The sequence below is a fragment of the Solea solea genome, chromosome 9 (assembly GCF_958295425.1).
Source record: "Solea solea chromosome 9, fSolSol10.1, whole genome shotgun sequence".
NCBI lineage: Eukaryota > Metazoa > Chordata > Actinopteri > Pleuronectiformes > Soleidae > Solea > Solea solea.
The window spans coordinates 26,844,982-26,864,877 of NC_081142.1; the positions used below are offsets into that span (position 1 = coordinate 26,844,982).

The 19,896-nt window shown below is 40.9% G+C and overlaps 1 protein-coding gene across 1 annotated transcript in view; it reads right to left on the reverse strand.

The window, feature by feature from the left end:
- Window positions 1–19,896, reverse strand: part of LOC131465137 (uncharacterized) — a 79,688-nt gene that overhangs the window by 3,401 nt on the left and 56,391 nt on the right. The window contains exon 4 of the mRNA XM_058637503.1: window positions 5,352–5,557. Within this exon, the coding sequence (XP_058493486.1) occupies window positions 5,352–5,557 (206 nt within the window). The remainder of the gene's footprint in view (window positions 1–5,351; window positions 5,558–19,896) is intronic.

The following is a 19,896-nucleotide window of genomic DNA, read 5'->3' on the forward strand; positions in this document are numbered from 1 at the left end:
TTAATTCTCTGCATTTGAAATAAACTGGTTCAATGTTTTACTCCTGTGTGGCCTTTCCCCCAGTTTTGTCTGATTCTTTTTGCTGGCTCTGCCATGAACATCAGCTTTGAATAAAAACCTTGGCTGTTTATCTATTTACTTATCCTTTTTTAAAGATATATTATTATTGCTATTATTACTATTATAATAGCAATAATAATAAAAATCCACCAAGTAATACACTTGATTTCTTCATATTGTTGAATTAATACCCCCCCTGAATGTGACTGTATGTGAGGTCATTTACTTAAGTGCCAACTTTGCTACAGGCTACCAGAGGACCATAGAAAAGAAGATGCTCAGTATCTCCACGTGTATTTTTCCATTTATAATATTGAATAATGCATTATACCTCACTGATTGAACATGTTTACAACACAAAATCCCTCTCCCGACTGACTGACTGTCTCAATGCATAACCTCAGTCCACAAAATAATCGTCTACTGAGGCAAATCAATGCCTCAGATCAAAATTGAAGCATTCTGCTTGTTTACAACATCTATCATTTGTTCTTATCCAGTGTGATCTGAGAAATTTTCCCTCCCTTAATATAGGTTTGATGGGACAAAGAAAAAGCTCAATTCTCGGAGAATTGGAAAACGCATTTCTTTTTCGGGCTTTGTGGTAACTAAACTGTCAACAGATAAGAGAGTCCATAGTATCAACTTGTGGGTAATTTATCTTACAATTGTGCCAGTGTTGTTTTCACTTGCAGGAGCCTGTAAATATAGTTTGAGGCCTTTGCTTAAATGTCACAGTAAAAGTCTTTTCTCAGAAGGAAAATGTAAAGTACGAGCGCGAGCACCTGAACGTGCAGTGTTTGTTGTCGCCGCTTCAAAACAAAGCCCATTTGCTTGCTTGTGTGGACTCACATCTGCACATCAAGTCCGACAAGCGACTCGTCCTCGGGCATTTCCACAAACTGCTGCAGACAGCAGCGTGAGGTGAGAGGGCAGCGTAGGCCACTTTGTATCATGTCAGCGCTCGCGGTTAGACGCCATCTCCACAGTGTCCCTTGTCACCAATCACATCCTTTTAAACCACCCAGGGAGCTTGACACCCCCCCCCCCCCCCACACACACACACGCGTGCATACACACACACACTCCCTTATCTGTCAATGCTGCTTAAATAATGTAATTAATGACTTAATTAACATTTCCATAATCTATTTTAATAAATCTAACACGGCATAATGAGAGTTTCTAACCTCCAGGCAATGGCATATAAAAATTCACAGTGCAGAGCAGCGTGGTCAGGGCAGCGTCTCAGCATTGTGGCTCCTGCCATGACAGTACAGGAAGGAGAGGGTGCATATTGTGCGAAAAATGTCATGTGAATATGTCCAGTAACAGGAAAAAGATGCTTCTAGATGTTGAAAATGTGGAAGAGAAGCCAGAAATGTACAGCGTCTGAAGACAAAGTCAAAGTAAACAGCTGTAGAGAATATCTACCTGCTGAAGGATCATGTGATACTTTTTAGGTATGTTAGTATGGACTGTAGATTGCTCTACAGGCATGTCTGGAAAGGATGCTGTTTTGTCCAACTATAGAATCTTCCAAAAAAAAAGGGAACCAATCACAGGTGCTGGAGGTGGGCTTTTTTAAACACACCAACATGGCGACAACCAAGGATATCTTTCAATTTGGCTGCTCCTTCCAGTTTGGGCTTTCGGCACCGTCAGCCATCGCTCCTAGAAAATTGCAGCTAGCACGTTTGCTGACACATTTTCTGTCGCTCTGCATTCATCATCCAAATCATTGGTCTGATTTGGTGACTACACCCTTTCCAGATGTCTATGGTTAAAATGATGTAGGATTTCAATCGTCAAATAAAGTCTCCAAGATTCTTCTGATGCTACATCAACATATTACAGAGAGAATGTCCTCCCTGTCGAAGCCTGAGCAGGAACTACTAAGTCTACAACGTTCGACTTTATGGGATACAAATGCACATTAACACGACCTACAGTATTTACAACAGTGGTAACAAATAACACCGTTTACCAACTGTGAGTCAACCTCGAGAGCAAATCCCCAGTTTGATTGATAGCTTGTGCCATCCAGTAGGTTGCTGGTTGCAGGTAGCCTCTGTGAACTTTCAATATCTGACATGGCACCAGTCAAATCGCTTCAAAATGGGGCCGTGTTTTACAACTGGAAGACTACATTTATTTCTTATATACCGTCTATGGTATGGGCAAAGATTATTATAAGATATTACTTGCCTGGCTGCCTTTTTCTTCAAAAACATGGTAGGGATGGAAAACACCACCCCCACCCCCACCCCCTTCTACCATTCAACAGACATTACAGGATGTTACATCAAGTGCCACTATAAATGATCACAAGTAAACAACACAGGTCCAAGCGATAAACTGTCTACTTGTTTATCTTTGTCTCAAAGCCCAATTCCACAGACGAGCTGGGTGCATGGTGGTTGAGAGATGAGGAGGTGGTTGTGCCTCAAAAGAACTTCCCCCCTGGGGCTGAAGAGTGACTGAGATTCACCCTGACAGAGGGCAGCAGGAGGATGGCACATCCCGGGCAGCAGAGGCACCATGGGGCACAATTCTGTGAGGCCCACCAATCTCTAATAAGGGCACCCACCAACCGTTCTCCTCTACCGCTAATAATGTCCGCTTCGATTGACAGCAGACCCGTTTGGTACAGGAGAAACCTCCAATTTAAGCCAATGAATGTGCAGTATTTATGGTATATAATGACAGTATGTGTCACATATTACATAATGTACCTTATGTGGTACATATGTATGTGTTATATATATAACACAAAGTACTTGTAACGTGAAGCATAAATGACTCATACTGACATAGGATGGTGAGAAGGCCTCTTGCACTGGGAACCTTCCTGTGAATCTGGACAAAGGGTTTGAAACACCAAAGTCCCAAAATAACCTAATCTAAATTAGGTTACAAAGTGACATAAACATCAGTTTCCAAATGGAAACAGCTGTCTAACAGTGAGATGAAGTGGTGAACATAAGACATCATAGCATTAAGCTGACATTTTACCAAGTAAGCCTTTGGTTATGTGGCTAACATGTTTTTTTTCTCTGTTGTCCCATGTTTTACTGAGCGTGTGTGTCTAACTTTAAGCTTTAATGCTTTAAAACAACATAACAACAGTCATCACGTTATGATTCATGGACATTGACAAGTAATTTATGGCTGTGACTGTTGGAGAGACAACGCGACTGAACTCCTTTCAACTCTTAACAGCGAGCGAGTACCTGCAGCCAACATCTGCCAAACAAGCAGCTCCTCCGCTGTAGCTCCTGAACGTGTTGTAAACAAACCAATTTCCTGTCATAAAGTTACAGCTCATTACTAGTGTGGATAAGGGCTTCAACAACATAATGATGCAGAAGCACATTACCAGTGAAACCATATTTATTAATTACCAGTCCACTCGCCACATTCCTCGCAAAGGCGGTTAATGAGGGGAACAAAAGTTACGAGACTTGTTGAGTTAATTACAAACAGCTTCTCATTTTAGTTAAGATAAATTCTGGAGGAAGGAGAGAAACAGAACACGATGTTTTTCATTGACCATTCGCTTGAAAAGTCATGGGACGATATGAAGATGTATTTTCACGACTAGTCAGACCAAAGTAATTGAAAATGATGAGGTTTCTTGGTAAGGCCTGGGTCATATGTGTCTTTGTGTCCATAGAGCTCTGCTATCGGTGATGTACAGTAAATGCCATCATTACGCCAACCACAAGCACATTTCGGGAGCATGAAACACGATGTGGATGTCTAAGTCATTTACAGTCAATATGACACCATCATATTGACTGTAAATCAATAGGTAGAAAACATTTTTAAGCAACAAACTTGGCTTTAATAATTCTTCTTTGAAACACAATATAATCAATTGTAACCACAAGTAAAATCCACGATGCTTTAGCCAGCACCAAACATGATCTATGTATGTCACGATCTACATTTGTGCATTAGATAAAGGAAAATAATATCACTTGATTTTCCCAAAGAGTTCATGGTCTCAATCTCTAGTTTCAGCCCCTCTTCAACAGAACATGATGTCCATTTTGTCAATAATAATGTCAATTATGTTCCCATTTAGGCACTCGGTTGGTGTAGTGGTTAGCACTCTTGCCTTTGCAGTAAGAAGACCCAGTCGGCACAAGGGCCTTTCTGCATGTTCTCCCCGTGTGTGTGTGGGTTTTCTCTGGGTTCTCTGGGTTCTCCGGGTTCTCCGGGCTTCATCCCACAGTCCAAAAACATGCAATATGGGGATTAGGTAAACTGGACACTCCATATGTGACCCTGCCATTGACTGGTGAACTGTCCAGGGTGTGACCCCGCCTATATCGCCTTATAACAGCTGAGATTGGCACAGCACCCCCTACGAGCCTCATGTGAAGGATAAAGCGGTAGAAGATGGATGGATGTTCCCATCAAGAGGAAATTAGTGGACACCAGTGTGGTGGACAGTTGGTATCATCCATTAAGTTCATGGTTGTGACATGAGTAACATTCTTAAAACATTGTGTCATGGTGGCACTTAAATGGCAAATCTAAAATGTTTTGCAAAGAAAGAATGAATGTCCCTTTTTTCAATGACATCACTCTCTCGTCTGCGGCTGACGTCACAACAGACGCAGCGCAGCTTTGATGATTTCGGGGGAACTCTCTTCCAGTCATCAACGCCCTCAAGCTGCCCCCAGATCTGTTTCCAGTGATGTGCAGCCTGAATGAGTCACTGCTATAGGCAATCGCAGATTACATAACCTGTTTTTGTAATCCGATTACAAATACATTACCTATATTTGTAATCTGATTACAGTCTCTGCCATGTGCTGCTTTCTCATCACAAAGTAGATATTGTTTATGCCAGGAATCTAATGTTTTATTTACAAGGTGGTTAATAAAAACAGGCTGTTCATTTACTAATGGTTGAAGGAACCACAGGCATTGTTCCAATTAGCAATATCAAAATGGGAAAGAGGACTAAATGAAAACAAGAAGGGTGGCGGGTGTTGGGGGTCGAACAACAACATGTTTTCAGAGATGATTATCTGGGTGACACAGACACTCGTGCTATGTCTTGTTTTGAAACGCACATAAAAATGAAATATTTCCTGAAAATATTATTTGCATTTGGAAAATGAAAACACATCCAGGACCAGAACCATTATCATCATTTTCATTATTGTGCTCATTAGTATTCTGACTGTGTTGTGCAGAGATCACACCAAGGGCACTCTGACTCTTAAAAAGTACATGAAGGTTAATAAGTACGGGGTAAAAAATGAAATACTTACTTGATTAGCATGATCTCTGTCAGCAGACCGAAACAGGCTGCTGCTATTTTAAAGGAGCTGGGAGGAGGAGGGCTGATGAAGGCGGTCATCATGCAGTGAACGACATAAGGCACCAGACCCAGCAAAACAAACACGGTGATCAGCACCAGCCACGTCTGCCACCGGAAGCTGACCGACCACCATGGAGAACTCCACTGGAGCTGGTACTGGATAAAGAGAGAGAAACAGGACATGGATTTATCTTCATACCAGTGATTTTCAGAACCAGGAATCATTTATTTTGAAACACAATAAAGTCCATCGTAACCACAAATATATCCACTAACCTTTAGCTAGCACCAAATGTGTCACAATCTACATTTGTGAATTAGATAGAAAAAGAAAAAGGAAAATTAACAACAATTATTAAAATTAAATGTGAGTTGTCAAACAATTCCACATTAGCTTCTAATTGTGTTCATCAGGGGCTGACACCACTGGTTTGATGAGTAAAGATTTTTTTGTCTCAATCACCAGTTTCAAGTCATTTCTTTTGTCCATTATGTAAAAAGAATATCCCATTCAGAGGGAAATAGAACATAAAACAGAGTATGAACATACTCCTGGTGTCTATAAGACCGTAGACACTACAACAACCACAAAGACCTGCATCACAACATCACGAAAGGTTGAAACGCGCTCTCCACTGCACCCCAAGGCCTGGTTCATACTTTCCACACGACCTGACTGCAGAGAGCCTCTACACAAGGCCTCAACATGGCTGTGGATCGATGCAATACATAATAATGAGAGTCCATGTCTCAGTATACTTGAGGGCAGTAAACACAAAAACATGGACTGTTTCGGGAGCACTAAAATGCTAAAACACCAAAACACTTGAAACGCCACCCTTGTGTTTTTTAGTGGAGACGACCAATACGCTACTTTGGGAAAACGATGTCATAATCCCAGCCCTCTCTTGTGCTTGCATTTACGTCATCTTCTTCTTCTTGTTTTTGGAGATTGTTTGGTCTTTATGATAACTTTTATTTAATTTCCTTAGTTACCGTGGCTTTCTGTTTTCTGTCTGTTTCTGTGATTTTATACATTGAAATGTGTAATTACTTAAATTAAGCTTTATTACAATGATGCAGTGTTCACGAAAACTTGAAAATAACAACAAAGAAAAAGATCTTAAAGAGAAGTATATAGGGAAACTTCTGTTTCACATTCCTTTCCAGTTGTGGCAGGTTCTTGCCAGGAGTTTGTCCCCATTTCTTTGCCCTTGCAAATTTTGAGAGATGGATTGCACAGGTGTCGGGCACACATTGAGGGAGGGACGGATGACGACCGCTACATTACACGGACTGTATGACCTTGACTTAAGACGGTAACGAGGGCGTCATTATTTGTGATTGTCTGGTTACTGCTGTGTTTAAGTGCTGCAGACTTGATACATGCTGTATTTTGGGGTTTTGTTGCTTCGCTCATGGAAGTCCTTGTAATTGTAGCTGGATCCAACATTGGAGAGTAAACAAAGCCATTATGTCGGAACAACCTCACACCTGTTAAGTACCTTCAGTCCTCTTTAGCTCAGACTTGGCACTTAAAAAACCCCACAATACTTAACAGTTAACAAGAAAAAGAAAACACATGTAAACACACACGTATATATCAACAGTAAAGACACACATAGAAAAATGCACACATCGGCCCATACTTAAAAACACAGCATCAATGAAAGCACCCAGTCATTAAGTCAGCATGCAAACACTGCCTTAAATCCTTGCCAAATATGGCTTTGCTCTGGAGACAAACCAAACCACTTGAACAGCGTTTGATTAGTGTCTGGAATTCATCTGCAAATGCACACTTGCCTCGTCCTCTTTCATGGCTGCTATTCATTAATTAGATTCTTTGTGCAACTGAGCTATCCTCAGTGTTTAAGGTTACATCAGGCCCCAGTAAGTGGCTGCCTGATAACAGAATGCATCCATCTTCATTACTCAGCCCTTTCTGTCGAGGCTTGCTCCTCCACAACTGAGCTATGTCACTAGGTTCTAAGCAACTGATCCATTTCATTGCATTCGGATCCTGAACTTTTGCCTCCTTTGATTTTAGTCACTCTGATTAAATTACTGGGTTGAGGTTTCCAATTCATATCGGGTACTTTGTGGTCGTTTGTCCCTGGAGGTGGATCAGTGGTGTAGCCAGATGAAAACCATGAACCTTGTTTTTTTTCTGTCTTTAGATCACAAGCTCTTTTCGCGAATGCACACTGTCAGATAAACATAACATCTAATTAATACCTTTGCATAAAAGCAAAGAAAAATGGACAGCTTAAATAGACAGCATCTTCAAAGGTCTTTTTTTTTTTCCACAAAACAAAGATATTCAGTTTACCGTCATTTAAGAGCAAAGAAAGCAGAACATGTTTTTATTTAAAGGGGTAGTTCAGGTCAACCAGTGGCAGTTGCTGGTCTTTGAAAGAGGGGATCCTAATTTCAGGCCCACTTATTTATACATGAATTCTATTCAATCGCTTCTGATCAGCACTGGGAACCTGTTTGTAACATGGACACTGTCTCTAACTGCTAACATGGCTGCCAGCTGGGACACAAGGAAAAACAGAATTTAACCACAGCCTTTTCTGCCTGGAAAATGAACTTTGTTGCCCTCATGTACACCGCACACTGCACACACCAAATTCCATAGAGAAAATCAGTAATTATAGATTGTGGCACAGAAGAGTTGTTGATCCACGACCGTTTGGTGCGGGAGAGTGAGAGTGAGTGAGAGTGAGTGAGTGGTTACCAAACCTCACCAGAAAAGTTGTCTAACAGCAAGATGAAGCAGCAAATATATTGTTAAGATATTGTAGACTTAAGCTGGCGGACATTATTATGTGAGCTTTTTGCTAAATTCCTAAAATATGGGTGAATTTCAGGCTGGAGTCCCAGAATCAGCGAGCACAGAGGCTGATACAACCCTCAGTAACCCTGAAGTTAAATGACCCAATTTGATTGAAAAAAAAACCCCAAAAACCTTACAATTATTAACAATAAAATTGTATTTGTAATTGTAAAATTGATAAAAAAAACAAAGAAAAAAACATAAAACAACCCCCTGGATCATTTGATTTGAGCAAAAGGAGCCGTATTAGTTCGGGCTACTTTTCAAATGAATACGGTTGATTAAACCAAAAAATGTTAACTATTCCAGGATGATTTTCAACATGTCTCTTGACAGTCTACAGCTGCAGATCACATTCAGGTCATTACATTATTAAAAACTAATCTATTTCAATTAATTTGGAACATGGCAACTAAGAATTCAGAAATGATTACATCTGAAATTAGATTCTTCTCAAATTAATTATTAAATGAATGGCATACATAATCGAAAAGCTACTGTTGCATTAATGAATCTTCTTTTGCGTCCGGTTGCGTAATACAAACCATGTTTCCTGTGTTTCTGCTGCGAGCAGAGAAAAATCTAGAAGCTTATTCCATCCTTTCTGCCAAAGAAAGCCCAGACATTAAGATAAATGTCTTCACAAACCAAAACACCTGTTTTCAATCTTAGAGGAAATATGAATCCACTCAACTCCCCTGGTAACAACAGAGGGAATGCGTTGCCACACACTGAAGGCCTTCTTTTGTTATTAAAGGACATGAACCTGATAACAGTGGTCAGTGCTTGTGGCTTTTTTGGGGGGGCAACAGAAAGCAATTGGACACTCTTTGGTGACAATCCTGAAAAGGTGCTTTTAAATGAAGCTGTTAGCGTCACATCCATCAGCAAGATCTCCGCTTTTAGTCCTTTCAAGGTCAAGCCTGTTTGAATCAGGTTAAAAGCAGCTTGAGATGTGTATAGTATTCCCTGAGCCAAATGAATTATCTGTGAAGAAGCTGAGTGATGTAACCACGAGGAGACCATCGCATCTGTCTTATCTCCATGTTACTTTGCATAGATGCAGATTTTTTAAGTATTTTGGAGGCAAATGATTCAGAGGAGGAAGGAGACGCCAGTGATCCGTCTGTTCCTAGAAAAAACATGATTAAAGATGCACTATATGAGGCTATGTATCACAGAGCCTGGCAGACTTACCTGCCCCTTTTCAGGAAGCAACACTGTCTCATCAGAAATTACATTTGCTCTCAGCCTAATCTTAAATTCAAATAACACGTGGTAATCCAAGCACCACAAACGAGAGGAGAGCTATAACTTATGAAGTCAACACTCCATACATTAACCACTGGTTAAAAATCACAGTGTGTTAATTACATCTTGATGTTTTATGACTGTGACCTTTAAACACTAAACCAATCAATCAATACAGGAAAGGATGACTACTGGGAATATTTAGATCCACAGATTCTGAAAGTAGGGCACTATTTATCCAAACACAATCATTATTAATCGCTGGACAGTCAACCCAAATACATTCTGCATATTTTCCACACATTACAACTAACACATACACATACACACTGTCCAGTGTGGAGATAATTCATTAGCTGTCACATTAGCACAGCAGAAGGGATGAAGGGAAAAGTGTAGGATTATGGCCATGATGTCGTGGTCAGACATGTTTGACCTTTCATTTGAATGACTGATATAAAATCAAACACCAGCAATAATGAGACAAAGGTCTGAGTATGTTCTCCACTGACTCATTATCAACATCCCCATTAACAAAATGCTAAATGGGCGCTTTTCTAGTCTTGATGAACACTCAAAGCCGCTTTACACTACAGTTCTGCCGCATTTAGGTGCAGCTCGTTTTCTGTCACACGTCTTTCAAACCCATTCACACGCTGACAGAACAGCTATCACGAGCAACGTGGAGGCAGGAAGTGTAACGCTGGATTCAGATGTTTACGTCATATCGATGTGTGACAGTGTGCAGGTCGAATGCTCGGTGCTGGAGGTCGCTATCAGAGGTCAGCAGAGCAGTGTCTCTCATGACTGACTGTGTAACAAGAGCTGCTAATGTTGATGAAGTGATGGTTATGTGACGTCTGCCATGTCTACATTGCTAAGTGCACTTGTTGTATGGTGTACTGCACCACGCTGATGTCTTGAATGAGCCTGTCAGGCCCACACTTGTCATTCCACTCCAGCAGGCTTCAATAGTGAGGGGCTCATTACTGCCACTCGCAGGTCAGTCATGTAGGTCGGTGCGTTTCCAGAGGTGAGACCTTTTCTCACCCATCCTCCCACCAGTCAGAAGGGGCCCCATTAGGGGGGTTGATGTTGTGGTGAGGTGGGGTTTTAGGGGCTTAATTGATATCATTGCAAAACATAAAATTATGAATGGCTCTCAGGGGCCCACTTGTCATTTATGTTTTTTGGGGGCTCAATTACGGGGGTTTGGATGTAATAATAATTGGTGAGCTGCATATTAGGGTGCTTTATGGTTGTTTTGGAAAATTTAAAATGTACCTGGGGGGCCCCCCCTTTTCTTCGGGCCCCAAACATTTGCCTGGTATGCCTGTCCTGTTGGTGGACCTCTACTAGCGCCTGTGTTGGTATATTTGCCTCACCTGATTTGTTTGGCTGACGCTTGAAAACTTTAACGTGCGTCAACTAGTGCCACATGCAATGCACATGGAAGAATCAGGAGTAACACGCGGAGAAGAAAGTACAACAGAGATTAGAGACAATTCACTAAGATTTCTTTCACTTCAATCTCAAAGTGATTTCAGATTGTTGCTTTTGGTGGTTCTGGCCATAATGTTGAGCTGGAAAAGGTGCACACCTAAGGTCCAGACTGCCAGTTTAAGAAGAAGTCAGCACATTCGCCCCAATGTCATGTTGACATTTCTGTAGATTGGAGCTGGAGCCAATAAAAACCCTGAGTCTGTTGCCGTCATTCGATCTGGAAGTGAATGCCGATTGCATCTATTCACACAAAAGCCAGATGTTAGTAGGGTTTTCAAGGGTGGAAAATGGGTTTAAGTAATGATACGGTTGACTAAGTAATGATCTAGGCCTAATATTTCCCATGTGCAAATGTAATACATATAGCAATTACATGCAGTAAAACCATATGACATAAATACATTAACTATTTCTAATAAGGTATTTCTAATATACAATTACTATGAGTATGGGGTAATATCAACACATGGCTGAGAGTGCCATCATTGAAGAGTCATGAGCGCGACGTCCGACACAAGAATGAAACCGAACAACGGCGAACTGTAGATCAGTTAATAAGACTTAACAATCCCGAAACATTCGTTCATCTCCAACATTAAGCAAGGACATTTCTAAAATCTCAATATTAACAGAGGAGTCTTTTTAATCTTTTTAATTCACTGATTCTAATGATTCAGTATGAAAAACAAAGTGTCTGATACTGAACAGAGTCGAGTTGAGTCGAGTAGTGCATTTGCTGTATGTCACTATGGAGACACACACACACACACACATACAGCATATCATACTTCTTTTACCATACTGTATGTACACTTTTCAGTACGTAGATATGGGACATTGGCCTAAACACTGCTCTGTCACATTCACTGTTTGCATACAAAAACATATATAGTTTGGTACATTATCTGCATGTTTTTACAATCTTGCGTCTCGGTTTTGGAAAAGCAAAGAAACAATCACACCACCCAGGCTCCAAAGCTTGACAGAGACAGGGAAGCCACAGCCAGTGTTGGTTTGTTAAGGTATGATGACATGCACAGTTCAGGAGGAGGTTTACCCAACAGTCAAATTCCCCTTCAGATGTCAACACAACGTTATAATTACATTCCTGAGGTTTCAGTGCTGTTTCCTGTGTGGTTTGGGTCGGAGTTTTCGAATATTACTGTTTATCTTCAGTGAAATTTGGAAACAAACTAATTTGCTATTAGTAAAAGTGGCTGCTAAAATATGTGCAAACCACATATTTCTTTAAGGAATGATAATGTAGCGTACATGTACCTGCTTCAGTAGAGATCTGTTTTTATTTCCCCGAAAATGCCTCAGTCCTTAGTAACCTTTGACTGATTATTGGTGTATTGACTAACTTTAGTTAGATATCCTGAGTTCGGGTGCAACACAAATTAACTGCGTAATATGGAAATGCCAAGTGGTTCGCTCCTCAGACAGTCTCCTGTGTGCCTGCTGCTTGTTTGCCAACAACAAGAATGAAGTTCTACTTAGAGGGACCAGACCAGAAAGTCTATTAACTTATTGAGATTAAAAGCCTGATGCCTTCCCACTCACACACATCCGTCCTCCTCCTCCTCCCCCTCCTGCCCGACATCACACCTCCAAAGGAGAAAGGTGATTGATGAGAGCCATCAGGCAGCCTGGAATCTCGTCTCTCATTAGACTCCTTATGCATCTAAGCTGTTCCAACACACGCCAGGAAAGCAAGGCAGGGGGCAGGGAGTGAGGTGGTGTCCATGCACTGACTTTTCAGAAGATAAGTACTCACACTAAAATATTTACCTTGTACATTAATCTCTGGGAAATTAATTTGCCATTATACCTTCAGCCTGAGATTTCTTTTTATTTTTTTTAATTGAGAAGTGTGCTTTCCACTCCCTACTCTTCATGCTCAGTGATCTCTCTCTCTCTCTCTCTCTCTCTCTCTTTTGACTCAATCGTGGGACTGCTTAGAAATTAATGTCCCAGAGGGAGTGCTATTTGGACAGTCAGGGTGGATCCTATCATCGACCACTGGGGCTCTCTCCGGGAGGGTTACCATAGAGAAAATAGTGCCGCATATTCTGCTAATGCAGACATGCTCAATCACATTAATGGAAGTGCAGGGCAATATTATGTACTAATTGCCAATGGATAGCAGCATTACTATAATGCGTTGCTGAATGTATGTCTGCACACCCCGAGTGGGGTCCTTTCTATTCAGATAAATACCCTCATTATACCTGAGACAATAACCAAGATTAACAGGCACAAACAATGTTCTATATCAAAACAGTTCCATTTCTGCTGCGGCTGAGTCCTGATTAGCTCCTGGGCTGCATGTTTCTGAGCATACTGAAAAAGTTTTAGAACCTTTAGATCCATTAAACTAACAAAACAATGCACTGTAAATAAGAAATAATATTTGTCCTTAAGTGGTTGGTAAAACAAAATTGGCCATTTGCGTGCCACATCCGCAGTGTAGATGGTAAGAAAAACATGCCTGTGTGGCATTTAAGCTCTTATGACATAGATTATTTACCCTTGGTAACAGACGTTGCTCAGTTGGGAAGCAGTGTTGCCTCTTTCCAGGAAATTAAGCCCATGTTGTGTGAAAGGATGTTTCAGCGTATGTTTCCAATCTCACTTGAAATTGCCATTTTACAGACATTTTCAGTGCGTCCTAAATGTTTACTTGTGGTGGCTGCAGTGTGACTCGTGCGGTTTAGATACAGATATTTTTAGTTACTTTGTGTAGATAAAATCTACCAATTTCACCCAAATGCCCCCCACGCAGACCCATATGTACTGGATTTTATGCATTTTACTTGCTTTGGCGAATAATAAGTATCGCACTCATTTCATGTCATCTTAAAAGGTGTTTAATCTATATATTTTTTACCCATTCGATTCAATAGATAAACACGGCAACACTGCCTTTGTTTCCATGGGTCACTGAATACCTATTGTATTGGGTCCCATACTTTCACATTTAAATCTGTACCAGCACCTTGAATTCGGGACCAGTACCCAATAGTAAATTTTTTTTGGTACTTCATTCTCTGTGTAAAAACAGAAACGTTAGTATTCAATTTTCAAGCTGTGAAACATCTCAATTTGATCATTTAGAACAATGTTTCCCAAATGTTTCACGTCACAAAACACCAGAATGGAGGCATTATTGGTAGTACCGACATCATTTGGTTGGTACCATATAAAAAGTACCAGCTTTGGTTGCCAACCCTATCATTTAGATTCAGCTTTAGTGGCAGTCTTTTAGCACACTATCCTGTGTAGCTGTCAAATGCATTTGTATGCATTTTTATACTGGCACTAATGTTAGCTTAATTAACTTGTTAACTGTGGTTGAAAACAGAAAGACAGACATGCATACCAAGTGTCGTTAGGTGGATGGTCAATTTCAGTGTCATGGCTCCTTGTGGGAAAGTGAAACACGGTATGGGGATGCTGTCTGTGTGTGTGAGGGGAAAGACAGACAATGCATTGTGTGAAAGAGTTTGTGTCTGAGCGGGGGGAACGAGGCGAGTTTGTCTGTGACGGTTGGGGTTTTGGTCATCTGCCATCGGATAAGATATCCTGACAAGGCAATCAGAGAGAAACAAATTCTGCAGCCACACGGGTTCAACTCTGTCGTTCTTCACCCTGATGAGCTTTTGAAAAATGGAGTGCAGTTGAAATTGGTTTTGTATGGGAGGCTTCATATCTGTCTCTTGTCAGGATTATTGCCACCTGTCTTCATTGGCTGCAAAGGTCTGTTAATTAATCTGCCTTCTCCTTCTTTGTGGTCAGAGAGGAGGGGGAGGGCGCTGAACAGAAAGCCGCCTTCCTTCCAAAGCACCGGTCTGTCAGGTGTACTAATCCAAATAAATACTCATGTAATTTAAGATAAGAGGACTGTGATGTTAGGCAGCATCTCTAATCAGTATCATTAAAATACTACATCATGTCTCTCCTCTCTAATTTTATGAGTGAAGTACTTTAATTGGATATTTAATTTAATTCAGTTAATGAAAGTCCTGGGAAATGTTGTTTGAGGGACACTGATATCTCTCGTGATCAATGAAGCTGCAAATAGAGCTTTTCAGATATCCTCTTCTGAGATTACATGTCTGTCTCCATGAGTGGTACTGAGTAGAGCAGATTATTAATGGAAACAACTGCAAAATGACTACTTTCAAATGCATACATATGTAGACTGAAGTGCCTTTTATTAGGGTTAGGGTTTATTAGGGTACACCTTGCTAAGACAGTGGAACCCCCTTTTGCTTTGAGAGTTGGTTTAGTTCTACATACATACAGTCACTGGAAACATTCCATGGAGACATTATAGCATCACACATTCCATGTAGATTTGTTGACTAAACATGATGCAAATCTCTATCTACTGGATTGAGATCTGGCGACTGGGGAGGCCGTTTGAATTCAAAGAACTAATTTCCATGTTCAAGCAACCCGTTTGGGGTTAGTTAAACTTTGTGACATGGTGCAGAAGATGGGTGGGCATGGTCAGCAACAATATTCAGGTAGGCTTTGTCCCCAATGTGTGGCCAGAAATGATGCCCCACATCATTGCACCACGAGCAGCAGCCTAAACTGTTGACATGCATGAGGATGGATCCATGATTTCATGTAGCTTACACCAGATTCTGACCCTTCCGTCTGAATGTCACAGGAGAAATCGATACTCCTGAGACCGGGCAACAATTTTCCAATCTTATATTGCCCGGTTTTGCTGAGCCTTTTCAAATGGCTCCAGTTTCTTGCTCTTAGCTGACAGCAATGGCACCTGGTGTTGTTCTTATTCTGCTGCTGTAGCCTATCTGCATCAGAGTTGGAGGTCAAGTTGTGTCATCAGAGATGGTCTTCCTTTTACCTTGGTTGTAACAAGCGGTTATTTGAGTCTCTTGGTTCATTCTCCTCTGACCTCTGGCAACTGTCATTCACTGGATAGTTTCTCTCTTCTGGACTATTCCTTGTGAATCCTAGAGATTACTCTAACCAGCCATGTCTACATGCTCCAATGCACTGAGTTGGTGCCATGTGACTTGAGCCTGATTAGATATTTGCCTTCAGAAGCGGTTGAACAGGTGTATCTAATAAAGCGGCTGGTGAGTGTATATGCAGTGAGATGGGTTCTATAGGGACGTGATCCCTGATAAAAACGTGTCAGCTGATATTAGTAAGGTAAGTGGAAGCATGCAGGTAGCAGCCCCCGCATTGATTAATTTGACATGGATAGATTAATATGCCACTGGATACAGATGCTGAGCTTATCAGAGTGTGAGTGCTATTAAACAACCGTCAGCTGTGAAGCTGCAAATGAGCAGGAGGAACCTGATTTACTAAGCTGTGAATCTGCGAGACCAGAGGCAAGGAAAAAACAGCTCAATGGACTTCCTTTCTTTTGTTGCACAAGGCCCAATCACAATCCCGCAGGAACTCGCCATTGGCCTCAGCCCTGCAAAGTGTCAAATTGATCAAGTGCTAGCAGGGATTGTCTGCTGCAGAGTGTCTGCACCTGTGCATTCCTCTAAGTGTCGAGATCCCAGCGATTCCTGACGTGAAGTTTGAACTTGGCCTGCTGTTTGCAGCTCAGACGTACCCAGGCATGCCCGGCTGAGAGCGGCTTGTGTTGTACACACACACTCCTGTCACTCTCCGCTGTTTCCCTGGAATGTAAACTACCAGTGTCACACTGCCATTATACACCAGGACGGCACATTTTTGTTGCAGTGCAGGTGCAGTTTGGGGTGCAGCTCTTAAGTGCTGTGCCAAGTTACAGCATGCAACTGATAGATGAGAACAATAGCTTGTTGGACTCGACTCCACGCACAATAAAGTTTTTCTTTCCCTTCACAAGTTTGAACAAAGGAAGTCATCAGATAATGTTTATGACATATTTCCCCTGTGAATGCATGCCACAGTACCTTTAATCAACAGCACTTTACATATGTTTGATTAAAGTAAAAAATGAGCTGTTGTTTCTCCAAGGACATCTTTTTATGTGAAGAATACTTTTTCATTTAGCAGATGCTTGAGTGCAGAACAGTGTTGTTGCCGCCCACAGGTATAATCAACCAGAAAATTAATAATCATTCTGCAGGACTACAATAAATCATCATGCTTTGGACAATTAATAATGGAGGCTTGGAAGCTTGTCTGATTACAATAGTTATGATGCATATCATCAAGATTTAAATTTAACATTTCACAATGGAATTGCAGTGCACCAGTGCACATTACTGATGTTTAAATTTGGTGCTGGGGCGGGTCATGGGGGTTGAGTGATGCTCTGTATCTTCATTTACAACTCAATCAAAAATTACAGTGCAGCTCTTTTGTGGCTATGAGTTTACAGTCGATGCAACTTCTCATGAGCTGAACCACATTACACACTGCATGTGTTTAAGCTCAATTTGCCTGAATCCAGTGACCACGATTGGGCATGTTTACAGTTGAAGAACACATTTGAAATTGCCAGTCTTGAAAGGCTGCTTGGATCAAGCTCCACATTAGTCTTCAAACAAACTAGTTTCAGGCAGCACAGAGGACTGGTCAGTGGTCGTGTCATGTCAATCACGTCAATGCAAAGTAAATAAAGTCTATTTCTCTTCAGTTGCTGTAGTTGAAATATTTATAATCCTTGTCTGTTGCTTTATGTGAGCATCCAAAATGAAAATGAGTAGTTATCGCTAGCATTAGCCCATTTGGATGTTGCAGATTAGCCCTTGGGTTGTTACATTCACAATGTGTAAATTTAACAGGTTATTTCCTTTTATTATCATTATTATTATTATTATTATTATTAGTAGTAGTAGTAGTATTAACAACACAAATGTTATTATTATTATTATTATTATTATTATTATTATCATTATTATCATTCACCTGAGTTACTGCTGATCAATGCGGTTGAGATGTAAAGCTGCATCGGTTAGCATAGCATAGCGTGCTGAGCGATCAGAAGGATGTGTGTCCTGAACATCACACCATGATTTCATGATCAAACAACTGTAGTTCATCATTCATTGTCAAACACTTTATCCTCCACATGGAGGTCGCCAGTCCTCGGCCAATCCGGAATTCGAACAGTGCAGCATCAATGCTAGCCTCGACACCGCCGTGTGGTGGACTTTAGTGATCAACACAAAAACAATCTTAATTTGTTTCCCATCTTTGCCAACGCAAACACATAAATTATGAGATGTTCCTTCAGTTGACAAACTGCCAGCATGACCTGGGTGTGAACCTCAGCTTGACATCTCACAACTTCTCCAGAACGCCAAGGTTTCCAGTGTCATCGCGGCCCAGGTGTGCAGACACACTGATACACACTGTGAGGATCACTAACACCGGGTCCACTCAGTTTTGACATCCAGCTTTCAAGAGTCACAGAGGAAAAGCATGAGGGTCCCATACCTGAGCGAGGTAGTCAGCCCATGGAGTGGACATAAACTTCCCCCACCTGACATGTGGTGTGAAGAGGATTAGTTCAAAGCACTCAGCCTTGGCTGACTCACACTTTGTGGAATCACAAAGTAATCTGGAGGCACATTCACTTAGGAGGCAGCTTGATGATCCCGGGCCAGTGATTTATTCATCTTCAGCACGTTGCGAGGCTATAAGAATTTGTCAAGTTAGAATCCTAATTAAAACTGTTAATCACAGATTCCTGTTTGTTCAGCACTCGAGTGAAATGAAAAATGTGATCAAATTATTCATTGCTCCCTTTCAGACAGGTAAGTCAGCATCGCCCCAAGTGTCGGTGTGCTGCAAAAGTTTACCAAGGCGTGTGGAGACGTTCACTCCTGACTTTTTAATTTACTTGATATATAGAAAATTATAAGTTGACATCAACAATTTAACCACCTGATCAGTTTGGATTTATCTATTTATGCAGATCAGCATAAGTTGAGACATTTACAAAATCAGCTCCAGGCAGTGGAAAGCAGTTTATGCAGTGAAGTGGATCAAAGTGAAGGCTGCAGCTTTAATACACAAAGGTAAAGCAACAGATTTTCTCAACACTAATATTCAATACTGCTCACATACAGACTCCTAAAAGTTTGAACATTTTTGTAAAATACATCCAACTTTTGACCTTATTCTGAATTAATTATCAGCAATGTCTCATTTCAGGGGGTGTATTTGGAGGCTGAACTAAAATAAGACGGTCTGGTCTACGAAGGATGCAGCTGGACATAGTACAGATCACTAATGGCATGTAAGAGAGTGAGGGTCATGCTATTGTTCAGGTTTAAGCTGTTTTTAAAACTGCATACATGTTTTCTGGATGTCTTCCAATGAAGTGATTGAGAAATAATGATACTGTACGGTCATTATAGCGTTGCTACAACAACAAATCTCAGACTGCCATTACTGTACCATTATTCAACTGGCCTGATTTTAAAGAATGTTCTTGGATTCCTTTTATCATTGTTGGCTGACGTTATCTCCTTTCAAAACATCTTCTCTGGCATGCAATGAATGCACGTCAAGGGTGAAACAAATTAATGGCATGAAATGGTAAAGTACATTTCGGTGCATCCTCACTATTCCCATTAAGTGTGACATGATGAAGACAAGCTGCTCTTTCACTTTTTGGCCGGTGTTCTTTTGCTGAATAAAACAAAAAAGAAATACCAAGGCACGACACTGAGGCACAGAGATTTGCATGGAAAGTATACACTTATAGACATTAAACTTAAACATCCATTCCATTCTGTCATCATCAGTGCACCAGAACATGGTCTGGATTTTGAAAAGACATTTCATTTCTTTCAGTAAAAGCATTCTCAAGTAATTTCATACAGTTCATTCAACCTGTTTGATGGAAAGTCCTGTTGGTTCATAAACGGTCCCAGCTGTGTGCATATCTGAATATTTTTAG